At 45.0% G+C, this 23,271-nt stretch overlaps 2 protein-coding genes across 2 annotated transcripts in view; both read right to left on the bottom strand.

The window, feature by feature from the left end:
• Positions 1–7,845: 7,845 nt before the first annotated feature.
• zbtb14 (zinc finger and BTB domain containing 14) lies at positions 7,846–11,145 on the bottom strand (the record flags this gene model as incomplete). Its single annotated transcript, XM_080544380.1, is given in 3 exon segments — positions 7,846–9,800; positions 10,991–11,070; positions 11,072–11,145. Coding segments are annotated over 3 exon segments (1,500 nt in total). The 3' UTR covers positions 7,846–8,454.
• Positions 11,146–19,168: 8,023 nt separating this feature from the next.
• Positions 19,169–23,271, bottom strand: part of epb41l3a (erythrocyte membrane protein band 4.1-like 3a) — a gene marked incomplete at its 3' end in the record, with an annotated part of 45,374 nt that continues 41,271 nt past the window's right edge. Inside the window, exons 22-25 of the mRNA XM_080544110.1 lie at positions 20,731–20,859; positions 20,272–20,370; positions 19,754–19,834; positions 19,169–19,279 (exon numbers count right to left, since the gene is read on the bottom strand). Coding sequence (XP_080400236.1) covers positions 19,169–19,279; positions 19,754–19,834; positions 20,272–20,370; positions 20,731–20,859 — 420 coding nt within the window. The remainder of the gene's footprint in view (positions 19,280–19,753; positions 19,835–20,271; positions 20,371–20,730; positions 20,860–23,271) is intronic.

Below are 23,271 nucleotides of genomic sequence, written 5' to 3'. Positions count from 1 at the left end.
CTGAATTTCGCCAACCTTGAGCAGCAACTATACATTTAAATACTACTTTTTACTTTTTACACTATTACATGGGGCCGCCAAAGGACAGGACAGCCAACTTGAAAAGTATCCTATAAGGATGAAGTGGAAAGAGAGGTAACCTATCTCTCCAACCAACTACTGGCGGTAGGATGCGTTCTACACCCCACAAGACCCTTTTTTTTTTTCCACTGTGTATTACTAGCCTTCAAGAGGCCACAACCTCTTATGAAACAATCAGAATAACGAACAAACCTATATGTCATAGGATGTCAGTGTGCACAGTGTATACATGCACTGAACTGAGCTTCGGCTTATCTAACTGTGGGAAGCCTGAAACACTGACCTACAAACAGCTCGAATGTTTGACTTAGTGTCTTGGATAATGTCTTGTCCTGACATAGTATAAATCAATCTGTCAACTGGTTTGATAAGGCGACCAAACTTGGACTTGACCTGTGTGACTGTACTAGGATGTTCACACTGTGTAACAGAAGCTAGAGTGTCAGTACGCTGTGTGTCACTAGCATCATCTATCTGATTCGTGTTACCAGAAACATCAGTACAATCATCAGCGCTAACCACAAATCTAGAATCAGAGTTAATGGACTGATCTACCATTTGCTCCTCAGCCATCTGCTCGGGAACCCTCTGAGGGGCAAACGAGACTGAAGACACTACAGTGTTAGTAGCCTCTGTCCGTGAGTGGTCAGGGAATGGTAACTGGGTGACCCACTCCAGGGTTCTTCCCTTGGGATCCTTGGGCTCTGGAACAGTCAAGGGAACATCCCTCTCCCGAACAGCTCTACCCCCATACTCCATGTCTTCAACCTCCCCTCCCTCACTCCCAGGACAGGAATCCACTCTCTCCGACTCGAACGCGGTTCCTCTACTCACTTCCCCAGGCAAGGAATCCTGTTCCACTTCCGACACGGACATGTCACTTGGCTCATTTGATGTATGAACAGCAGACAGGGATGAAACTGGGTCAGAGATCACACTCGTATCATACACCGGCAGAAAGTTCACCAACAACAATAGATTACGGTGGACTACCTTCTCTCGTCCAGTGACAGTGTCTTGTATCCTATATGTGTGAGTCTCAGAGTTCCTATCCACCACAGTATATACAGTAGACTCCCAACGGTCAGCCACCTTTCTCTTTCCTCTCTCTCTCTTGTTCGCCAACAGCACACGGTCTCCGACGTCAATGGTGGGCCCTTTCACTCGTCTGTTGTAGAGCTCTGTGTGACGGTGCTGTTCTTTTATGACATGTTCCTGGGCTATGACCATAGCTTCTCTCAGATCCTTCGTGAGAGACATCACATACTTGTCGTAGCTGACCACAGCTGGATCATTCAGGACTGTCCGGAAGAGTATATCGACAGGGAGACGAGGAGTACGCCCAAACATCAGATAGAAAGGTGCATAGCCAGTTGACTCATGCGCTGTGCTATTGTACATGAACGTCAGAGTTTGCAAACGCCTCGGCCAGTTGATTTTTGCCTCTGGTTCAAGCGCTCGGATCATGTTACCGAGAGTTCTATTGAAACGTTCCACACTACCGTTACCCATCGGGTGATACGGGGTTGTGTGCGACTTTCTGACACCGGAGACTCTGAGCAGCTCACTCACTAGTTGACTCTCGAAGCTAGCTCCCTGGTCGCTGTGGATACGTTCTGGGAACCCAAAGACGCAGAAGAACTTGTCCCATAGAACTCTCGCCACCTGTTTGGCTGACTGATCTTTGCAGGGGAATGCCTGGGCCATTCTTGTAAAATGGTCAGTAACAACTAACACATCAACTGACTTGTTCCTTGAGTCCTCCGCTGACCAGAAATCAATGCAAACCAGCTGAAGTGGCCTGGTTGATGTGATACTCTGCAAAGGCGCCCTCGCAGCAGGTTCAACAGTCTTACTGACAATACACCGCTGGCAGTTACGGACGTAGTCTCTTACGTCTCTGTCGAGGTTGAGCCAGAAGAACCTCTGTCTGGCCAAGCCAAGACTCCTGAACTGACCTTGATGGCCGGCATGGTCATGAACACCTCTCAGAACTTCAACTTTCTTAGACTCAGGAACCACATACTGGCGGCGTTTTGACTTCACGACTTGATCCCTCGAGACTCTGTAGAGTATCCCATTGCTCACAACAAGTTTCTCCCAGTGCTTCAGGTACCTCATGACTGTGACTGATTCCTTATCTCTCTCTCTCCTGGAGGGTCTCCGATGTCTCTCCACATAGTACAAGACTCGAGAGAGAGTTCTGTCTCTGAGCTGTTCATCCCGGAGTTCCTTCTCACTGTAAGCAGGAAGTGAGTCCTGACCACCTGGGACTAACTGAGGCAAATGGTGCAAGACTGCTACAGCACGCGTTCTTGCTCCGACCTCCCACAGATCGTCATATGACTGTAGAACAACAGACACTTCATCCATCTCCATAGACTGAGCGTGGACATGCAGAGGTGATGGGACACTTTGAGCGTAACTCTCTGCCTGGCGTGGAGTGTCACCACTATCATTGGACGACCGGAAGGCGTCCTGTACAGAAGCACTCGACACATCCTGGACTTCGGAGAGGAGATTCTTGTAGGGCTCTTCAAGTAATCTGTGACTGACTCTCTGCTTGACGAAAGGCACACGACTCAAGGCATCAGCGACAACATTCTGTGGGCCTGGCACGTACTTGATGTCGAAGTTATAGCTCGCTAACTTAGCCACCCATCGTTGCTCGCAGCAGTCCAGCTTGGGCTTCGTCATGATATGAGTCAATGGATTATTGTCCGTCCAAACAGTGAAATCATGCCCCTTCAACCAATGGCTAAACTTGTCACAGACACTCCACTTCAAGGCTAGGAATTCCAACCGATGGGCTGGGTAGTTTCTCTGAGACTGAGAGAGGGACTTGCTGGCGAATGCGATTGGCCTCGCTCGGTCTTCACCCTCTTGGATCTGCGACAGGACAGCACCGATGCCATCAAGGGACGCGTCCGTTGACAGCATGAAGGGACGGCTGAAATCAGGGTGAGCCAGGACAGCCGTCTCAACCAGCGCCGTTTTCAGCTTCTGGAAAGCCTGCTCCGTTTCGGGGGTCCAGTCAGTAACCTTCAACTTCCTGCTTTGTGACCTTTGTTTGGACTGTTTCACCTTCCCTTTTCTCTTCTGGCCCGTCAACAGAGAGAAGAGAGGCTTTGCAATAGCGGAGAAGCTAGGCACAAAGTGCTGGTAATAATTGATCATCCCCAAGAAAGATCTGATTCGTTTCTGTGAGGGGGTTACACCGTCCGCTTCCATCAGGTCAGCACTTGTCATCTTTGCGATGCTCTCAACTTTGCTGGGATCAGTCAACACACCGTTGTCATTAATTATGTGGCCGAGGAATTTGACGGATTTCCGGAGAAAAAAACACTTCTTGGGGGCCAATTTCAGGTTATGACCACGCAGTCTACTGAACACCATCTCCAAGCGTTCCAGAGCTGTCCTCTCATCAGGGGCGTACACCAATAAATCATCCAGATAAACCAGTAAGCTCAGATAGTTCTGGTCTCCGAAAATGCTAGTCATCATACGCATGAAGCTCCCAGGACTATTACAGAGGCCCTGCGGGAGGCGATTATACTCATACAAGCCCATAGGTGTTGTAAAGGCAGAGTACTTTCTGTCATCCTCGTGTAGTGGCATGTTATAAAACCCTGAGGTTAGATCCATAGTACTAAACAAGGAGTTACCTCCAAGTGCAGCTAAGCAGTCGGCCTGGTGAGGGAGAGGGTGAGCATCCTTCAGGGTCCTCTTGTTCAGCCAGCGAAAGTCTGTACAGATACGGAGATCTCCGTTCTTTTTCCATACAAGAACCAACGGAGATGCATATTCACTGGTTGACTTCCTGATTATATCTTTCTCCTCCATCTCACTCAGTACTTGGCGCAACTTCTGATACTGACTGGGGGGCACTCGTCTGAATGGGAGCCGGAATGGCCTGTGATCTGAGAGGTGAATGCGATGTATGAAGCCCTTTGCCTCTCCACAATCCAGGTGATGGCGTGAGAAGATGTCCTTGTAGCGCACAACCAGGTCAGCCATCTTGCTTCTACACTGTTCAGACACGTCACAGGAGTGTATGTCGAGCCCACTCAATCCCATGTACTTCAGTTCCTCATCAACAGTGCGGGCCGCATTTTCACTGGACGGGGTTACTTGACAGCAACTGAGTAGTGGGACCTCAGCAGGTCCGGTCTCATCCATGTCCTCGAGCGCAATGCAGGAGAAGACGTCGGCCAATTTAGCATTGCGTCTTACCAAGACGGGCCTGTCGGACGAGTTGATCAGCTTCAATGGAACCCATCCGTCTCCCCACAAAGGAGTAACAACTCTGGCCACCAGAACCCCTCTTGGAGCTGAGCGACACGATGTGGGCTCTGTCATCACAGCGCTACCAGGAGACACAATAGTGGACTTGGGTAGCTTGCCCCACATCAGGTACTCCCGACCAGGCTCAAGACACACGGCTGAGTTGCACCTGACTGTGCCTATCTTGTCAGGTATGACGTCACCTCGCCAACGGTTCAGACCAGCGAGCATCGAGAGAAACTGTTCAGATTCTGGATCGCCAGCAGGACAGGGCGTAGACACAGCCTTCCAGTAGCCATCACTTTGCTTATACTGCCGGAGGATATATTTAATAACATTGGTGCCTAGTATCAACTCATCATGCTGGCCTTCAACTACCAGAGTGGGAACCATAATCCTACAGCCATACACCTCCATTTCCACGTTGAAAGCTGACTCAGGCTTGACACGGCGACCACCACAGCCAACAAGCACCACATTTGAACTGAACTGGTTATGCTCTGTAGCAACTCCAACCTCTCTAAGCTTTCCCTCTGCCGTCTTACTCATTGTACAAGCCATAGACCCACTGTCTAGCATAGCATTTAGAGTCACTGTATTACCAACTGTCACAGGTGTGTAGAAAAGGCTGTCACTACCACTAATTGTATGCGTATTCTGATAAACAATATCTTCAGAGTTATCACTTGAGCTTTTGAGAGCTATATACACTGTCTCAGCACTAGATTCGTCCTCACAATGGGAGTTTACTTGGCGACCTATACTTTCTCCCTCTGAATACAGGCCACCTAGTTTCCCTGAGGCTGAGGTGCTCGGGACGACCTGGTGGGACACTCAACTTTTGTGTGACCTGGGGCTAAACAGACAAAGCACAGCCTCTCTGACATGCAGTGTGAGATGGTAGTGTGTCTACTGTCATCACAGACTCGGCAGGCCTTCTCACGGGCGCCACCCTGGTATCTTCCGCCACGAGGAGCACTGTCACGCTGCTGCACTTTCCCCATCATCTGCTCCAGCCTCTCCATAATGCGAGCAAGAATCCTGTCTTCAGATTGCTGAGTGTTCTGGGCCACAGCAGTCGCGGAGGAGGGGCACGGAAGCTGGCCTAAAGCATGGTCCTGGGAAGGAATGAGGGTAGAAGGCAGACACTGTGTGTGGTACACTGGACTATGGGCAGGAGCAGGGGGGTACTGGGTGGAACACTGCTCAGACACAGACTGAATCGAAGGCTCTGGATGAGACTGCACAGTGTGGAGGGCGGTGGCATGGCTCTTCAATGGCACAGAACTACCGGTCCTGCCAGAGGCTCTCAGCTCTCTCTGGTAATTATCAATCTTCAACTGTATGTCTCGTGAGCTCCACTCCTCAATAGCCTTGCATTCCAGAATACGGGATAGTCCAGAGTCCGGGCAATGCCTGACAAACATCCGTGCTACCTCTTCACCTATGTTCTCCATCCTCCTACCTTGTCTGCGAAGGCCCTCACCAGCTACATCAGCTGCTTTGTTGATCCTCAACCAGTAGTCTACAGGGTTCTCATTGGGTCTGGGTAGAGTGGCATAGAAATCTGACAACGGGAGGCATGATGACACATCACTGAAGTACTTGAGAAGGATATCATAGATGAGATCAGGGTTCTGCTTCACATCAAGTGTCTGATCGCTACGCAACCCAACCCTCACGACATCCTTTGCCTTACCCATCAGCCTTGCCAGTATCTCCTCAGCCTGTTCATGCATTGGACATTTCTGCTTTCTCAGATAAGCTTTAGACATGTCAATCCAGTCCTGGACTGAACACTTATCAGAACTATCACCTCGGAACATTGGTGGTTCCCTGTCTGATTTTACATTCACAGTAACGCGCGGAACCTCCTGTCTAACAACATTAGGATCAGTTACAGGATCTGGAGGCGATGTGCAGTTGAGGTGTGCACTGCTCATACTACTTGAGTGAACTACACCAGCTGAAATTAACTTGGTTACAATGGACTCGCCAATCTGAGCACCTAGCTGACCCATCATGTCTGAAAGGTGATGAAGAGCTTCAGTGTCATTAACACTGGGTGTGGATGTGGGAGGAGCCTCCCCTGTAAACTGTCCGACAGCAGCACAACCTGGGTCCTGACCTGACCCTGTGCCTCTACCACTGTCAGTAAACAACTGGGAACACCCCACCTCCCTACTATTGACAGCACTGTCAATGTCAATGTCTATGACAGCACTGTCTGCTCTGCTCTGACATGCCCCCCATGCACCCCTCCCCATAGGCAACACTGGACTGGCAAAAATCTCATCATTAAAACCTGGCCTCTGAGCCATAGTGGTACAGACTTGCGTTGTGTAATATTACTGAATGAAAAAAAAAATAATAATAATAATGTTTAAAAAAAAATATAAAGTTACAGCAGGACATAAAAACCAAAACAATCAAAGCACTTTTTAAACTGATATAATCACAGACCTCAGACTGAATGACCATTTACTATAATACTCTGACCACACTTGATCTATCACACTAAGACCTGGCATCCACGCAGCATCCACGGAGATCGGCGTTCAGCTGATCTTGAGATCGACGTGTCACGGCACCAGTGTAACGATAGTCAAACAGCCAAACTTCTTTCAATCAATCCTTTTATTTGACCTGCAGAGAAGACATATAGAACACAATTCTTCTCTGGTCTGCTTGTGAATCCATTAAGATGGCGGCTTCGTTCTGCCACCACCGCCTATGTACATTTCACATCAGGACAATTTGTTCACAGAAAGAACACAAACTTCCCTCAAACATTACAAATAACAATTACAAACAACATGTGGAGCGACATACCTGCAGAGAAGACATATAGAACACAATTCTTCTCTGGTCTGCTTGTGAATCTGCACGTTCAAAACAACATACAATAAATGTTCTGTTTCACATCATCACAATACATCACATCATCACAATACATGTAAAAACAAACAGCACAGTACTACACCAACACCTTCACCCTACATTACAAGATTCTCCATACAAACAACAAAACACGAGGAGCATTTCACATCACGCACATACCCATTAAGATGGCGGCTTCGTTCTGGCACCACCGCAAGTACGGCAACAAGAGAAGGACAAAAGAACGTGCAGACCTGCAGTACACCCAAACTCCAAAGGGGGGCTCCAACAACAACCAGGGCTGCTCAAAGCACGGCGAAACTCATCTACATTCACCACAACTAAACATATATTCCCAACTCTGTTACACATGCCAAAATTATAGGCTACCCTTAATCCTGAAAGATATCAATGAAGATAATTAACTATGTCGTAGATGTATGTCAGAAAAATGCAACCATAGGTTACACATCTCTTGTCAAAGAAGTAAAGACAAAACGATATGACTGTTGGCAGTTGAAGGTAGCATGTTTATTAAAGCAACAAATATTTGATGTGTTAAAATGTACATGTACATTTTACTCAATGAATTGTGCGTAATGCAATGAAATATTCAACCGTCGTGTACTGGATCCAAACCATTGTTTTTCATGTTTACAAGTTTTCAAATCAAACATTTAATTTCCAGTTTTCATGGTAAAAAAACAGCACTGTATAACAGCACCAATATTGACAACCAAAACCTGGCTAAATCAGAACACCTTTGTCCATGGGGCTACCATAAATTATAGGCTACACATCAAACACATTATGACCACTACTACCACCAAAACAAAATTACCTCTTACCATTTACAGTATAATTAGGAAAAGAGAAGAAGTTAATTCCACTGTACAGTGTGAGGAAACATATCTGATGCGAAGCAAGTCTAAAAATATATGAATGCATTTCATCAGATAATCCTATCGTGAAGTTTTCATGAAAAACATAACCAACATGAAACCGATCTGATCATGGGAGTAATTCAAACCTGGAACCGGTCAGAATTTTTTATCAATTTAAAAACAATTCATTCTGCTTCCACATATTGTTCTAACTTCCAAAAGAAACACAAAAACAACACTTCAAAAACTCTTCAGATTGTTCTTTTAGTTGTCAATGAAAGACAGGTGAGGTACAGTTACGAACACAGTTTTCTGTTCTGCTATGCTATGAGCACGCTATGGATTCCAGTTGTTGCTCGGCCTCGGCGGCCATGGCTGCGGCCTGCAGCTGTTCGGTCTCAGTCTGGAGGGCGCTGGGAACTATCTGCTTCCTCTCGCTGTGCATGTTGTTTTCGTGTCTCTTGAGGTCCGAGGCTTTGGCGAACGCCTTGGTGCACGAGCCGCAGACGAAGGGCTTCTCCCCCCGGTGGCGGCGCTCGTGGTCCTTCAGGTGAGACTTGTGCTTGAAGGCCTTGTCGCACATCTGGCAGCCAAAGGGCCGCTCGTTGCTGTGGACGCGCTCGTGCTTCTTCAGGTCTGGCGCGCGGATGAAGGACTTGCCGCACACGTCGCAGCGGTAGGGTTTGAAGCCCGTGTGGATCTTCAGGTGTTCCTTCAGGTGGGCCTGCGTGGTGAAGGCCTTGCTGCAGATCTCGCAGATGAACGGCCGCTCGGCCGAGTGCAGCTTCTCGTGTTTCCTGAGCCTGTTTTCGTCGATGAAGGTCTTCCCGCAGATCTGGCAGGCCAGCTGTTCTCTGTGGCCGTACAACAGATACTCAAACTTCATGTCCGTGGTGGCAGTTGTCCAGCCTGGCGGCTGCTCGTCCTTCACCTCCCCGATGGTGTCGGTGAAGGTCAGCGTCTGGGTGGTGTGACCCACTAGCTCTTTGGCCTCCGTGTCCATGTTTTCTACCTCCTGGTCATAGCAGCTCACTTTGTGAACGTCCTCATTGGTCAGCTCTTTCAAAATGGCTTCCTGCACCCTCAGGGCAGTGTTGGGGGACTTGTCTAAGTCGTGATTGTTCGGGGGTTCGTCCACAAGGTCATCTGTGGGCGTGTCGTCCTGGTCGCCTAGCACCTGCACGTCGTGTTCATGGTTCAACTCAGGGTCATCTGGAGGGAGGGCCATTTTGACAATGTCGAAGGGAAATTTGGCGTTTCTGGGGTCGTTCTTTTCTTCGGTGGACAAGTCGCGTTTCTGTGAGCACAGTTTGTCCAGAAATCTAATGCCTAGTATCTGTCCCGAAGACATCATCAAATTCACATCCTTCTTTTTCACAGATATCTTGGCTGTGTACATGTAGTTCAGCACCTCTTCAAAGATGTCCGATCGGATGAAGTCGATTTCTATGACAGAGGAGTTGTCAACTTCGTGCTTCTTGAAGAGCTTTTTGAAGTAGTTGCTGCAGGCGGCTAGCACACAGCGGTGAGCCCTGAACTTGACATCTTCGACCACCACAGCGATGTCACAGTGTTCCCCCTCTAGTCTTTGCTCATTCAGGATCTTCAGGAAGATGGTCTTGTGTTCATCGTCAATGTACTTCAGAGTCTCAGTCATCTTGGTTAGATATTCTGGAACAAATGTGAAAAAGAACGATTTTAAGAGTAGACAGTGGATGCATTTCAATATCTGATTCATAATGGAATAATACAATACAATAATCTTTTATTTATTTCCAATAGCAAACAACATTCAACAGAATGTTATATTAATCACTGTTAGTACAGTCCAGTAAATCTTGAACATTATGTCAGTCGGGGGAGCCACGGGATGGAAATCATGTGTTCAGTAACACAGTAGCAGTAGTGAAGAAAATCACACACATTTTCATTGTGACAGAAAACAAATGTCACATGATTCGAATTTCATATGCATCTTTGCACATACTGTATCTGGCACGCCAAAGCCTCTAGGCCTACTTACTATGTGTCATGTGCACGTTATTACCATCTACAAACCCCCCATTGCATCACGACTAGAGACGACTAATATGGATGGTTGAATAATAGTATGGCTATAATTAATGGGAATACTAATTCATCATTTGGAAGAATTGTTCAACGAAGGGATGATCAATAAGTTTAGGCATAAATGCTTGAATAATGAATCATCACATAATGAATCATCATATATATATATATATATATATATATATATATATATATATATATAGTAATAATCGTCTAGAAGACTGTTGGTTGATAATCTACCTATCTGACACACACGATTTCACCACATCCTGAATCTACCCCTCTATGTGCATCAGTCCCTTAGAAGTGGCGAGAAGCTAAGCTAACACGGCAGCATTATATTTGGGGGGAGGGTAACCTATCTGTAGCCCATTTAGCTTAACAAGGCAAGCTAAGCTATCTGCATTGTTGCATCCTACGAACTAACCCTAACCTTTCCTTATTATCAAATAGAGCTGAACTAATACGCTACTGTTGATTTCGCCTATTATTAGATTAGTCTGTAAAACCCTAATATTGATTATTAGATTATTATCAATATTGATCGGTACAGTCGCGCAATCTGTGCCATTGTGCATTGCTGGCTATCCAAATTCGTACAAGCCACAAGCACGCGAGGAAGCGCAATGCCCGAGCAGCCATGAACACTCCTGAGCAGCCATGAACACTCCCGACATGACGAACTCGAGCTTTTGACGAAACCGTGAGCGCGCAGGCATCTTGGTTAAACATTATGCAATAATTTCGGAATCTCGGAAACCGATCTGAATCTCGGAGGATGTGTTTCTTACCTTTCTTACTGGATTTCGTTCCCTCGATAAAGTCTCCGAGGAGTGTCACGCGTTCCAAAAAGAATAATACACTTTGTGTTGTTGGCCTGAGGACGAGCAAACAGAGCGGAAGGACGCGCTGCGCCAGCACGGAACTGCAGAACGCGAGTGACCATGCGCGTACGTTACGTAGTTTTTTTTTTTTAACGGATGCTATACGCTCCGAGCGCAGCGATAGACAAACGCACCACCATCAGTGGAGGAACATTGGCTGTGTTCGGAATGGCATACTAGCATACTGCATACTGCATACTAGCATACTCAATGAGTATATACTGCATACTGCTTACTAAATTCATAATAAGTATGCCAATACCAGCCGACCGAAAATCTAGTATCCATTTCTCTCATACTCAAATTTCACATAATCTACAGTTCGAACGTACTACATACTCAAAATCTACGTCATATCTAGTATGAGTAGTATGCTATTCCGAACACAGCCATGCTTACGTAAATTACTGACCAGAAGTCTCTCGAGCGCGAACCTAGAAGGAAAACGGGAGCAGGTTTGGGGCGCGAAAGCTACTGTCACGAGCGGGAAGCGAGAACGCTTTTTACTGACATGCAGAGATTCAATAACATCAGAGAGACTCGCTTTGTACCGTTGCACAGGTGTGCGCACTGCCGCTGGTCCACACCGACCGTCATCACAGCCTAGGACCCAATGCTGATTTCACAGCACAATGTGGCTGGCTGTTCTTATTATTTATTAGAAAAACACATTGTGAACAATAACTAGCTCTGTAATAGTCTACATCTCTTTCAGTGTTAATGGCATCAACCAGAGTAGTGCATTATTATATTAATTAATATAGAGGACTCTGGCATCAACTATTCTATTGGTAGTTAATGTAATTGTATCCTCTTTTGTATAAAAGCAAATTATCATCTATCTGGGTTTAAAAAAAACAATACATAAATGCCCTAGGGCAGCAATGTGTGTTTAAAAATAAATCTATCTAATATACTATAAAAATCGAATATACTTGTAATGGTATAAACAAATGTGCTAAATTAGGAAATAGAGCAATAAATGTGCTTATTCAGCAGTCATTGGTGCAGTATGTCCCCATCTGTCTGTCTATCGGAGCAGCTGTGGCTTCACAGATGACTTCCTGTAGCTTTGGTGGGACCACTGCACTTTAAACTGGAGGACAGCCAAAGTCAATGGGCCCTCAAAGTGAGATCTGAAATAGAAAACAGTGGATGGCTGGACAACGAAACAAGAATAACCTAATAATTAGTTTAGATTGAATTAGATTCAACCTTATTGTCATTGCAGAATACAAATACCAGACAACGAAATAAATGCAGTTTAGCATCTAACCAGAAGTGCAAATAGTGATATAAAAACATGATAGTGCAAATAGTGATATAAAACATAATAGTGATAGTGCAGTATGGCAAGCATGGTAGTTAGCGATATATACAGGAGAGGATAGTAGTAAACTATGTACAGTTACGGTAGCTATGTACAGTATGGTGTACAGCTCCATTGTCCCATCTGCTTGAAAAGGCTCTGTCCTGTTAGCGCCCTGATAGCAATACTATCCGGTACACTGGTATTAAGCCATAATCAGCTCGATACCCAAAAAACAAAACAAGAAACATAGAAACATAATCTCCATTAGGAACCATATTTCCTCATATGATGTTGTCCTAATACTACACAATGCTGTATCACCCCTTTTGCGATCATTGTGCTGTGTGTATTTTTAAAAATAAGTCTTTGTTTGGAAATGAATCAGCATTGCCCAAAAACATTTGTGTCGGTTTGGTGTCGACAGTGGTTGCCATATTCGAATGTCAGTTCAGTATTGTCTGTTTCCTGAAAGGTTAACCTCAGTTCCTCTGTATATGCTGCTGCGGTGGGAATAGTTCTACCCCCTCAGGTGTTCTACCTCCTCAGGTGTCTGATAACACATCTACTAATAACCATCTACCATGCCCAGACACACACACACACACACAAACACACACACACACACACACACACACACGCATACACATGCGCACACACACATATAGAAAGTCTGTTGCTGCAGGGTGCAGACTAGACAAGATGCTACCGGTAGCCTCATAGCTCATACACCAAGATCAACATCCCAGATCTACTGATCTACATGTTATAAGGATGGCCCTCATCAGAGTGACCACAGGAATTCCAGAAACCACCCCTCACCCCTCCCTCCTAGACACTCAGTGTTGATCTGAGGGATTGGATAAGTAGAAAATGAGAAAAACTCCATCATGAGAGGTGTCCAGTGGGAGAGGTGGGACAGTTTTCTTCACTGGACAGTCTAGCTCTAGCTGATGGCTGCTCTGCTCAGATACTATGACACACAGAGGATGGACTGAAGGGATTTATCAAATGCAACATGATCTGCACATGATCTGCATGCTTTCATCACATGAGAGGAAAGCTTGTTGATTCAGAGCCACAGTGCCTAAAGGCAGTGTTTCTCCTTTTATGGGTTTAGCTGAAAATAATGTACAACACAAAAAGAGAAGAAAGAAGAGAAGAGCCAAAAGAGGAACCAGTCTCAATAGTGTCTGGTCTAATCTAGTCAATATTTATGGTCCTCTGTGGCTCAGTTGGTAGGGCATGGCACTAAACACAGGTTGTGGGTTTGTTTCCCACTGGGACCATACATACTGAGAAATGTATGCACTCACTGCAATGTAAGTCGCTTTGGAAAAAAGCGTCAGCTAAATGGCATACTATATTTGTCAAATCCACTTCTCTATTGGTAATAACTCCTACATGTGAGGGCTGGTCATGACTTAACATTTGGCTTCTTTTTTTTGTGATCAAATGTTTTTTATTGTTTTCTTTATGGAGAGCAGGTTTCATAAACAGGTTAATGTTTATGATTTTTTCCCCTATTCTCCCCACAGCCCCCCCCCCCCCCCCCCGTGGCGACACCCCCCCCCCACGATCTCATGCTAAATAAATACATTACAGTATTACTTGTGTCCATTTTCTTTTCTTTCTTTTTTACAAAATTACCCCCCCAAATTTTTTTTTTAAACATTGTGTATTTGTAAGTGTGTTGGGAGGCTGCCAGCGGAGAGCCATCATTGTCTTGGCCGCGGTCAGCCTTGCTAACATTATACGTTTTTCAGGGTATGGTAGCTGGAAATAATTGAAAAGCATAGCTGTAGGGGAACATGGTATTATTTATAACATGACATAACTGACAACGTAGAAGAGACCTGATTCCCAAAACATGCCAGAGGGTTACACTCACAAAACATGTGTAGAAATGTGTCCGTCAGAGCAGAGGTCACAGTGGAGAGGAAATTATGTTCATTATGTGGCGCTTCCTTGGAGTAAGATAAGTCCTATGAATACAATTCAGATGAATCTGTTGATGGTCAGGATTCTTGGAGGATCCCACTACTGTACCCCACACTTCATTTTCATTTTGCCATTTAGCAGACGCTTTTAATCCAAAGCGATTTATAATTACGAATTACAGGGACATTCCCCTGGAGTAACTGAGGGCTAAGTGCCTTACTCAAGGGCACACTAGTAGTGGTGTGGTTTCAGGCAGGATTTGAACTCACAACCTTCCGATCACAAGTCCAACTCACTATCCACTAGACCACCACTATCCCTCCCACTTTGTCCCATACTATAGATCTATCTTCATCAGGTAGACCCAGATCCCTAAACCACACTTTTTGTACTTGACCACGAGATTTGTATGAAGACTGATTGAACAGAGAATACAACACAGACACCAAATTCTTGATTTGACCCTCTTTGTATAGGATGTTATGCAAAGCATGAGGGATGATTTGTTTGTTCCAGGGGACACCATATGCCTTCATAGAAGACCTTAACTGGGGGGCGCTTAGGTGGCGTAGCGGGTTAAGCGTTGACCATGTAACCGCAGGGATCGATTCCGGCCGGGGACATATCCTGCATGTCATCCCTCCTCTCTCTCTCACCCATCCTTCCTGTCTAAATCTCTCAATAAAATGAAAAAATATGGAAAAAAAAAAGACCTTAACTGAAGATATAAAAAGAAAGAAAACCCAGGTAGATTATATGTAGTACATAAGTCCTCAAAAGTACGGAGACCATTGAAGTCATCGAAAATATCTCTAAAGACATGTATGCCTTTGTCACTCCAGGCAGGAAAAGAACAAGGTACATTTCCAGTTAGAAGTGAGTAGTTGTTAAAAATTGGCCTATTAAGATGCCATTTTTGTACTGGTTTGGAGATTTTCTCTGCTGCAAGATACAATAGGCCCTAATTGGAAGTTAGAGCGTTTAAGTGGTACAGCTGCATGAACCAAGTCTTGCAGCCTGTGGGGAAAGGTGAGCCTCTCCTCCACAGGTCTCCAGGAGACTGATGATTTAGGGTTGAACCTTACTGAGACAGGACGAAGTACAAAAGACCAGACATAATATTTGAAATTTGGGACCGATAGACCACCCTTAGATACAGTATATGTCGCTGTAGGGTAGACATTCTAAATCGATGTCGCCTTCCATCCCATATGAATTTTGAAACTAGAGAATGAATTTTGTCCCAGTATTTGGTGGGAGGGGCTAGAGGTAGCATAGATGAAAATAAATTCCCTCGTGGTAAAATGTCCATCTTCATAATAGAAACACAGGCCCGTAGTGAGTGAGGAAAATGTGGCCATCTATTCAGGTTCATCTCTATACAGTTCAGAATGCTGTTATAGTGTTTAGTAGTGATATTTGCTAGTGATGGATAGACATCAATCCCTAAGTACCTCCAATTCTTCACTATGGGTATATGAGAAGGTAGCGCAGATGGGTCTAATGGCAATAGTGAGGATTTCGTAGTGAGGATTTTCGTCATTTTGTAGCCAGACATAGTACTAAATTCTCTGAATGTCTCTAAAATAGGTGGAATATAAGAGGCTGCATTATCTATAAACAACAGTATATCATCCGCATACAGTGCAATATGGTGTTTAGTATCATTATTCATTAACATTTGACTTCTTAACAAAGAAACAATGAAATAGACCGCAAGATGTATTTATCATTTTATTCATCTTTTGAAGGAAACACATTCGACATGGATGGTTCTGGCGAGGCTGACTGGAGGGGGGGGGCTAGAGTACTGAGGGGGGGTCAGAGGCTTCATTCTCCCAATATGTCTGAGGGGGCACTGATGATGATGATGATGATGACCAACAACCACATGTAATGCCTTATAATTCAATCTAAAAGACATACTGCACATGTAATCAATATAGACCATGTGAATGGACTCAAGGGGGTCGCAAGCCACCTCAGTTTCATTGGGCACGACACCTCTGTGTGGGGCGGCAGCCGGGAAGACACACAAATGGGTCGTCTTCGAAAAAACAGAGGACACAAACACACGTGACAATCAGGATTGTCGTGAGGGAGAGTACTGTTTGTTATGCACAGTTTAAGGCTTGGATGTGCCCGATGATGTCATATCTATGGATGTGTGTCATCGTGGGGGGGGGGGGGGAGGAGAGAGGCTCTGGGGTTGACTTAAGAATGAGCAATACATGTCCACTAAATCCATCTTGTGAAGATGAATACTCCTCTTGGCTAAGGCTGCATTCCGAATTGCCAACCTATAGCCCTTTAGTCCCTAGACACTCCTGTAGACGGTGGGTTTGGATAAAAAGGTTTGGATAAGTATAAGCCACATGGTAACTGCTCCACCATGCTGACTTAAAGCCCGGGTGGAATTTCCATCTTATAGCAATTACCGGTTTAATCTTTAATCTAAATGAGTGGCTAGGACGTAAGGAGGTAGGGGTTCATTTGGGATTCAGCATCGGATTGTTCTTAAATTCACTCCGTAGACAGTGGTTTCAGTAACGAAGTTTGTCTGACTTCTCCTGCTAAACACACAACATTTGGCCTTCTCATCTTGTCATCAAGTGGTAATTTGAAGGAAAAAACCTAATGAACATATTCACAGTTAAAGCAAAAATAAATACAACAAAATCCTTTTTTCAATGATACATGGTCTTTCTAAGCTACCATATACATCATTTTGTTGTCTGTTTATAGGCAAGACTGGATGTAAAATGGGATAAAATCAGCATTTGGGATAAATAAGGGGCTTATGGTAAGATGGATGGATGGCACGTCTTGTGCGTGGGTAAATACAGTGTGCTCGTACACAATCAGCCTACTATTATCTGAGTGAACAGCTTGATAATAAATAAAACATTGGTACATAGACTATCATACTTTTTCAAATGTTTCATCATCACATACGTTTGTCTCCCCTTTAAGTCTGAGTGCACAGGTAAAACAGGTATACCTTTAAGATACTTCCTAAAATGTAGTCTTCTTTTTTCTTTACAAAAAAATGCAGAATTGTTCCCTTTTTTTTGTCATGCAGTATACATGTTCCTATGGAGGGCCGGAGAGCATCGAGGTTTGTGTGGGTGTTTTTGGTGAGTGTGTGTGACGTTGTTCCAGTGTGGGTGTGTTGGTGAGAGTGTGTGTGAGGTTACTCCGATGTGGATGTGTTGGTGAGTGTGTGTGTGTGTGTTGGTGAATTTGTGTGAGGTTACTCCAGTGTGGGTGTGTTGGTAAGTGTCTGTGAGGTTACTCCAGTGTGGCTGAGTTTGTGAGTGTGTGTGTGTGAGGTTACTCCTGTGTGTGTGTGTGTTGGTGAGCATGTGTGAGGTTACTCCAGTGTGGGTGTGTTGGTGAGCGTGTGTGAGGTTACTCCTGTGTGTGTGTGTGTGTGTTGGTGAGCGTGTGTGAGGTTACTCCTGTGTGTGTGTGTGTGTTGGTGAGCATGTGTGAGGTTACTCCAGTGTGGCTGAGTTTGTGAGTGTGTGTGTGTGTGTGAGGTTATTCCAGTGCGGGTGTGTTGGTGAGTGTGTGAGTGTGTGTGAGGTTAGTCCAGTAGTGCTCAGATGCAGTAGTAGAGTCCTCGATGTGGGGTGCTGTTGGCAACGACATCAGTATCCTGCTTGATTGCATCCTGAACTGTGAACAGCGTGATGTTACGAGTGATCCCCGAATGGTGAACTTTCATTCCTGAAACAGAGGGAAGGAGAGAGTGGATATAGACAGCTTATCCATTCGCATTATAGCCAAAGCATATCTCAGGAGGATGGAGAAAGGACATGTTTTTCATTTGCTTTTAAAATGATGGACTGTTTCATAATCTCCCCTCACCGGAGAGACGCTGCAGCAAAGCATCAGAGAGGTCAGAGGTCATATGAATGACAACGAACCTATGCTTTGCGTCATATGATATCAGCAGTAGAAACAATCTCCATCTTGACCAACACTTATCAGACAAGTACAAACACATATCATTGGCATTTCATTCATTTAAGATGCATTCATGCAGAGACATGACAGAGAAATAAAAGGAGTTATAAACCAGACACCCCCCCCCCCCGCCAAGCAAGCACAAGCTCCTACAACATGCTTCTATTATTACTGCAAAGAGACACCGTGACACTAAGAAATCGATAAAACAAGTTTGAATACTGGTGTCTCTTGAGAATAATTGCCATTGTAACAAAAAAAAGAGAAGAGGATTCATAATAATAAAATGGTATAATTACACACTGTCAACGATCGAAAATGGGAATTCAAATAGCCACTTAAAAACCATGTACAATGTAGGCCGACTGTCCATCTCTCACCAGTGATGGGAGCATTACCATAAATATCCAGCAGAGGGCGCTATTGACATCAATGTCCATTCAATTTTGACACTGCAATTTACAGTAAGACACCGACGGCGACGGCGACACCGACGGCGTAATTATTCTTTATTGCCTTTGGTCGATAAGAGCATTAAAAGAAAAATCAAAGACGCTAAAGGAAAAATAAATAAATTAGGGATATAATTCTTTCTAGGCCAGATATCACTGCTATTCAAGCCAGCCAATGTAGAGACGTCCTCGACACAGGCTCCAGACTAGTACAGATGACTATGGTGAGGGAGAGGAGAGCTGGGGGACGGGGGACGGGGGACGGGAGAACGTTCTCAGCTGAAGCAGCCCCAGGGTGAGTTAGTAGCTTAGCTTAGCGTTGAGCAACACAACAGCCAGGGAGAAGGGATGGTAGAGGAGGCGGGGGTCAGCATCGCCCCTGGCGACCACGGCCGGGGCCCCTTACCTGCGTCACTCCTCTCCCTCCTCAGGGGTGATCTCCGTCTCTTTGTGGACCACTACCTTGGTGACTGACATGTCAGGGTGCTGCTCTTTAGCCTCTTTGATGGCCTGGGCCAGGGCCTGAGGGCCAAGGGGGGAACCACCATGGAGGGGGGGGGGGGAGAGGGGAAGGGCGGGGGGCGCACAGAAAGGAGGGTGGGATGGGGGGACCATGAGAGCACAATCACATGGTACGGGAGGACTATCACTGTCACAGTGTTGAATGGTCAGTCCCCCCAGGTCTCGAATCCGAGTCAGAGTCGGAAATTGATGGGAACCAAGACGATAAAAGAAAGTGTATCTTACAGAGTCAAGAGTCAAGAGTCATGGAGTACCATAGCACAACGCTGCTATACAGCTCCAGGTCGTTGACCTCAGATGTATACCAGGGCAGCTATTGATATTCTGACTGTCAGTCACTCAAAGTCTCATGACACGGCACTATCACGTATCCAGGGTTCACACACCCTTGTCTAGTCTAACAACAACATTTTGTAAGACAGAGTGTAAGGAGGGGGGCGTCGGTGTGTGTGTGTGTGTCAGTGTGTGTCTTACCTCATCATGGTCAATGTCTGCATCCCCTGAGATGACGATTCTCTTCTCGATTCTCGTCTCTGAGATGCCTCCTTTCACAGTCTGGGGAGACAGGAAGTGACACGTCAGACAGAGGCACCTCCGACTCCAACTGACTTGGGTGATACGTACGGTTGTGTTCCGGTTGAGTTAGTGTGGGTGTATTATGTGCGGTTGTGGTGGTGGTCATAGTGCGGTCGTTTCCATGGCGATATGTGCGGTCATGTTATGGTGATGTGTGTGGTCGTGTTATGGTCATAGTGTGGTCGTACCTTGGTGATATGTGTGGTCGTGGTGTTATGGTCATAGTGTGGTCGTACCTTGGTGATATGTGTGGTCATGTTATGGTCATAGTGTGGTCGTACCTTGGTGATATGTGTGGTCATGTTATGGTCATAGTGCGGTCGTACCTTGGTGATATGTGTGGTCATGTTATGGTCATAGTGGGGTCGTACCTTGGTGATATGTGTGGTCATGTTATGGTCATAGTGCGGTCGTACCTTGGTGATATGTGTGGTCGTGGTGGTGCTGCTGGTCTCTGAGGTGATGGTCTGAGCGCTCATCAACACACCAGCTTCATGTCCGCCATCAGTGTCGCCCTGAAACACCCCAACCAGAATCACTCAAACACCCACACACACACACACAGACACACACACACACACACACAGACACACACACACGCACGCACGCACGCACGCACGCAGGCAGGCACGCACACACACACACACACACACACACACACACACACACACACACACACACACACACACACACACACACCGAAATAGCCCTGACACGATGGTCTCGTTCCAGGTCACCTCACATGGCAGTCATGCTGCACAGATAATCAGATCTCCCAACACTTTGAGAGCTGTTTCACATCAATATAACATAGCGACCTGTGCAGCCTGGCTGCCGTGAATATGGCCTGAAACAGCCTCTGACGGGAGCCGTACCCCCAGTGACTGGTAGGTGATGGTCTTCATCTCTGTCTGGATCACAGGGACGTCCTGGGTCATGCCCTGGAGAGCCTCCTCCACGGCGGCGTTGCTGAAGGTCACGACCTCTGTTTGCAGCACAGATGACTGAAAGAAGGAGGAGGAGGGGGGGAGGGGTGTGGGGGGGGGAGACAGGTACAGAAAACAAGATCTCAGCTTTCCAAAACTTTATGATCACTGATGCATAGAAAACGCACACCTGTGCTGTCTGATTGTTCTGTTGTGCAAATGTAATAAAATATTATAGAAAAAAAAAAAGAAGAAAAAAAAAGAAAACACGCACATGCACATGCACGCACACACACAATACAATTGGGGTCATGGAAAAGGAAGGAGAAGAGAGGGACTGGGAATGACTTGCTGAATCACAGAAAAGCGTTCACGAGGAGAGGAAACGAAAGGATTTGCAACACAATAAGAATCACGAATAGAAACCCTAACCCTAACCCCAAAACGCGTACAGGAAATGGGGTAGAACTTTCACAATGAAAGTCACGGAAAAACTTTCAAACTGCACAAAATTTTTTTCTCTGTCGTGATGAAAGAGAGGAGTTTGAGGGGATGAGCCAGCTCCCTAACACAACAAAGGCACACTCGCTTATACACGCGCGACAGAGCACAATGTACAAGAAAACAAGCCTCTGTTCGTGGTTTCTTTGGGATTTGTGCAATCGTCCAATTATTTTAGGAGAACCCAATATGTGGGACAGCCTTTATTTACTCACAAGTCTTGCCCCTGGACATGGAAACAGACCGCTCGTACCCTATTTGACACTCTAAGTGAATCTCCAACAATTATATATTTCTTTTTGGAATCTGTTTTTAGGGCATTTCTGCTTTATTGGGATACAGAGCGGGGGGGATGACATGCAGGATATGTCGATGGCTGGAATCCAACCACGGACCTTGCGATGACATGGCATGTGCCTTAGTGTTCCCAAATGCACATTTGACACTATCAGTATTAGGGCTTTTGGCTTCTTACTGAAATCTTGCCATAGACATCGTCTCTAGGTAAATATAGAAGCAGAGACAATAGCTGAGCAAACACTACTGTTACTACACTACTGTGTTACTACACTACTGTGTTACTACACTACTGTGTTACTACACTACTGTGTTACTACACTACTGTGTTACTACAATACTGTGTTACTACACTACTGTGTTACTACACTACTGTTACTACACTACTGTGTTACTAAACTACTGTGTTACTACTACACTACTGTGTTACTACACTACTGTGTTACTACACTACTGTGTTACTACACTACTGTGTTACTACACTACTGTGTTACTACACTACAGTGTTACTACACTACTGTGTTACTACACTACTGTGTTACTACACTACTGTGTTACTACACCACTGTTACTACACTACTGTGTTACTACAATACTGTGTTACTACACTACTGTGTTACTACACTACTGTGTTACTACACTACTGTGTTACTACACCACTGTTACTACACTACTGTGTTACTACAATACTGTGTTACTACAATACTGTGTTACTACTACTGTGTTACTACACTACTGTGTTACTACTACTGTGTTACTACACCACTGTTACTACACTACTGTGTTACTACACCACTGTTACTACACTACTGTGTTACTACACTACTGTGTTACTACAATACTGTGTTACTACACTAATGTTACTACACTACTGTGTTACTACAATACTGTGTTACTACAATACTGTTACTACAATACTGTGTTACTACACTACTGTGTTACTACAATACTGTGTTACTACACTAATGTTACTACACTACTGTGTTACTACAATACTGTGTTACTACACTACTGTGTTACTACACTACTGTGTTACTACAATACTGTGTTACTACACTACTGTGTTACTACACTACAGTGTTACTACACTACTGTGTTACTACACTACTGTGTTACTACAATACTGTGTTACTACACTACTGTGTTACTACACTACAGTGTTACTACACTACTGTGTTACTACAATACTGTGTTACTACACTACTGTGTTACTACAATACTGTGTTACTACACTACTGTGTTACTACAATACTGTGTTACTACACTACTGTGTTACTACACTACTGTTACTACACTACTGTGTTACTACACTACTGTGTTACTACACTACTGTGTTACTACACTACTGTGTTACTACAATACTGTGTTACTACACTACTGTGTTACTACACTACTGTGTTACTACAGTACTGTTACTACACTACTGTGTTACTACAATACTGTGTTACTACACTACTGTGTTACTACACTACTGTGTTACTACACTACTGTGTTACTACAATACTGTGTTACTACACTACTGTGTTACTACAATACTGTGTTACTACAATACTGTGTTACTACACTACTGTGTTACTACAATACTGTGTTACTACAATACTGTGTTACTACACTACTGTGTTACTACACTACTGTGTTACTACAATACTGTGTTACTACACTACTGTGTTACTACACTACTGTGTTACTACA

This window comes from Nansenia antarctica (genome assembly GCF_963989245.1).
Source record: "Nansenia antarctica genome assembly, chromosome: 13".
NCBI lineage: Eukaryota > Metazoa > Chordata > Actinopteri > Argentiniformes > Microstomatidae > Nansenia > Nansenia antarctica.
This window is presented reverse-complemented; position numbering and strand designations above follow the sequence as displayed.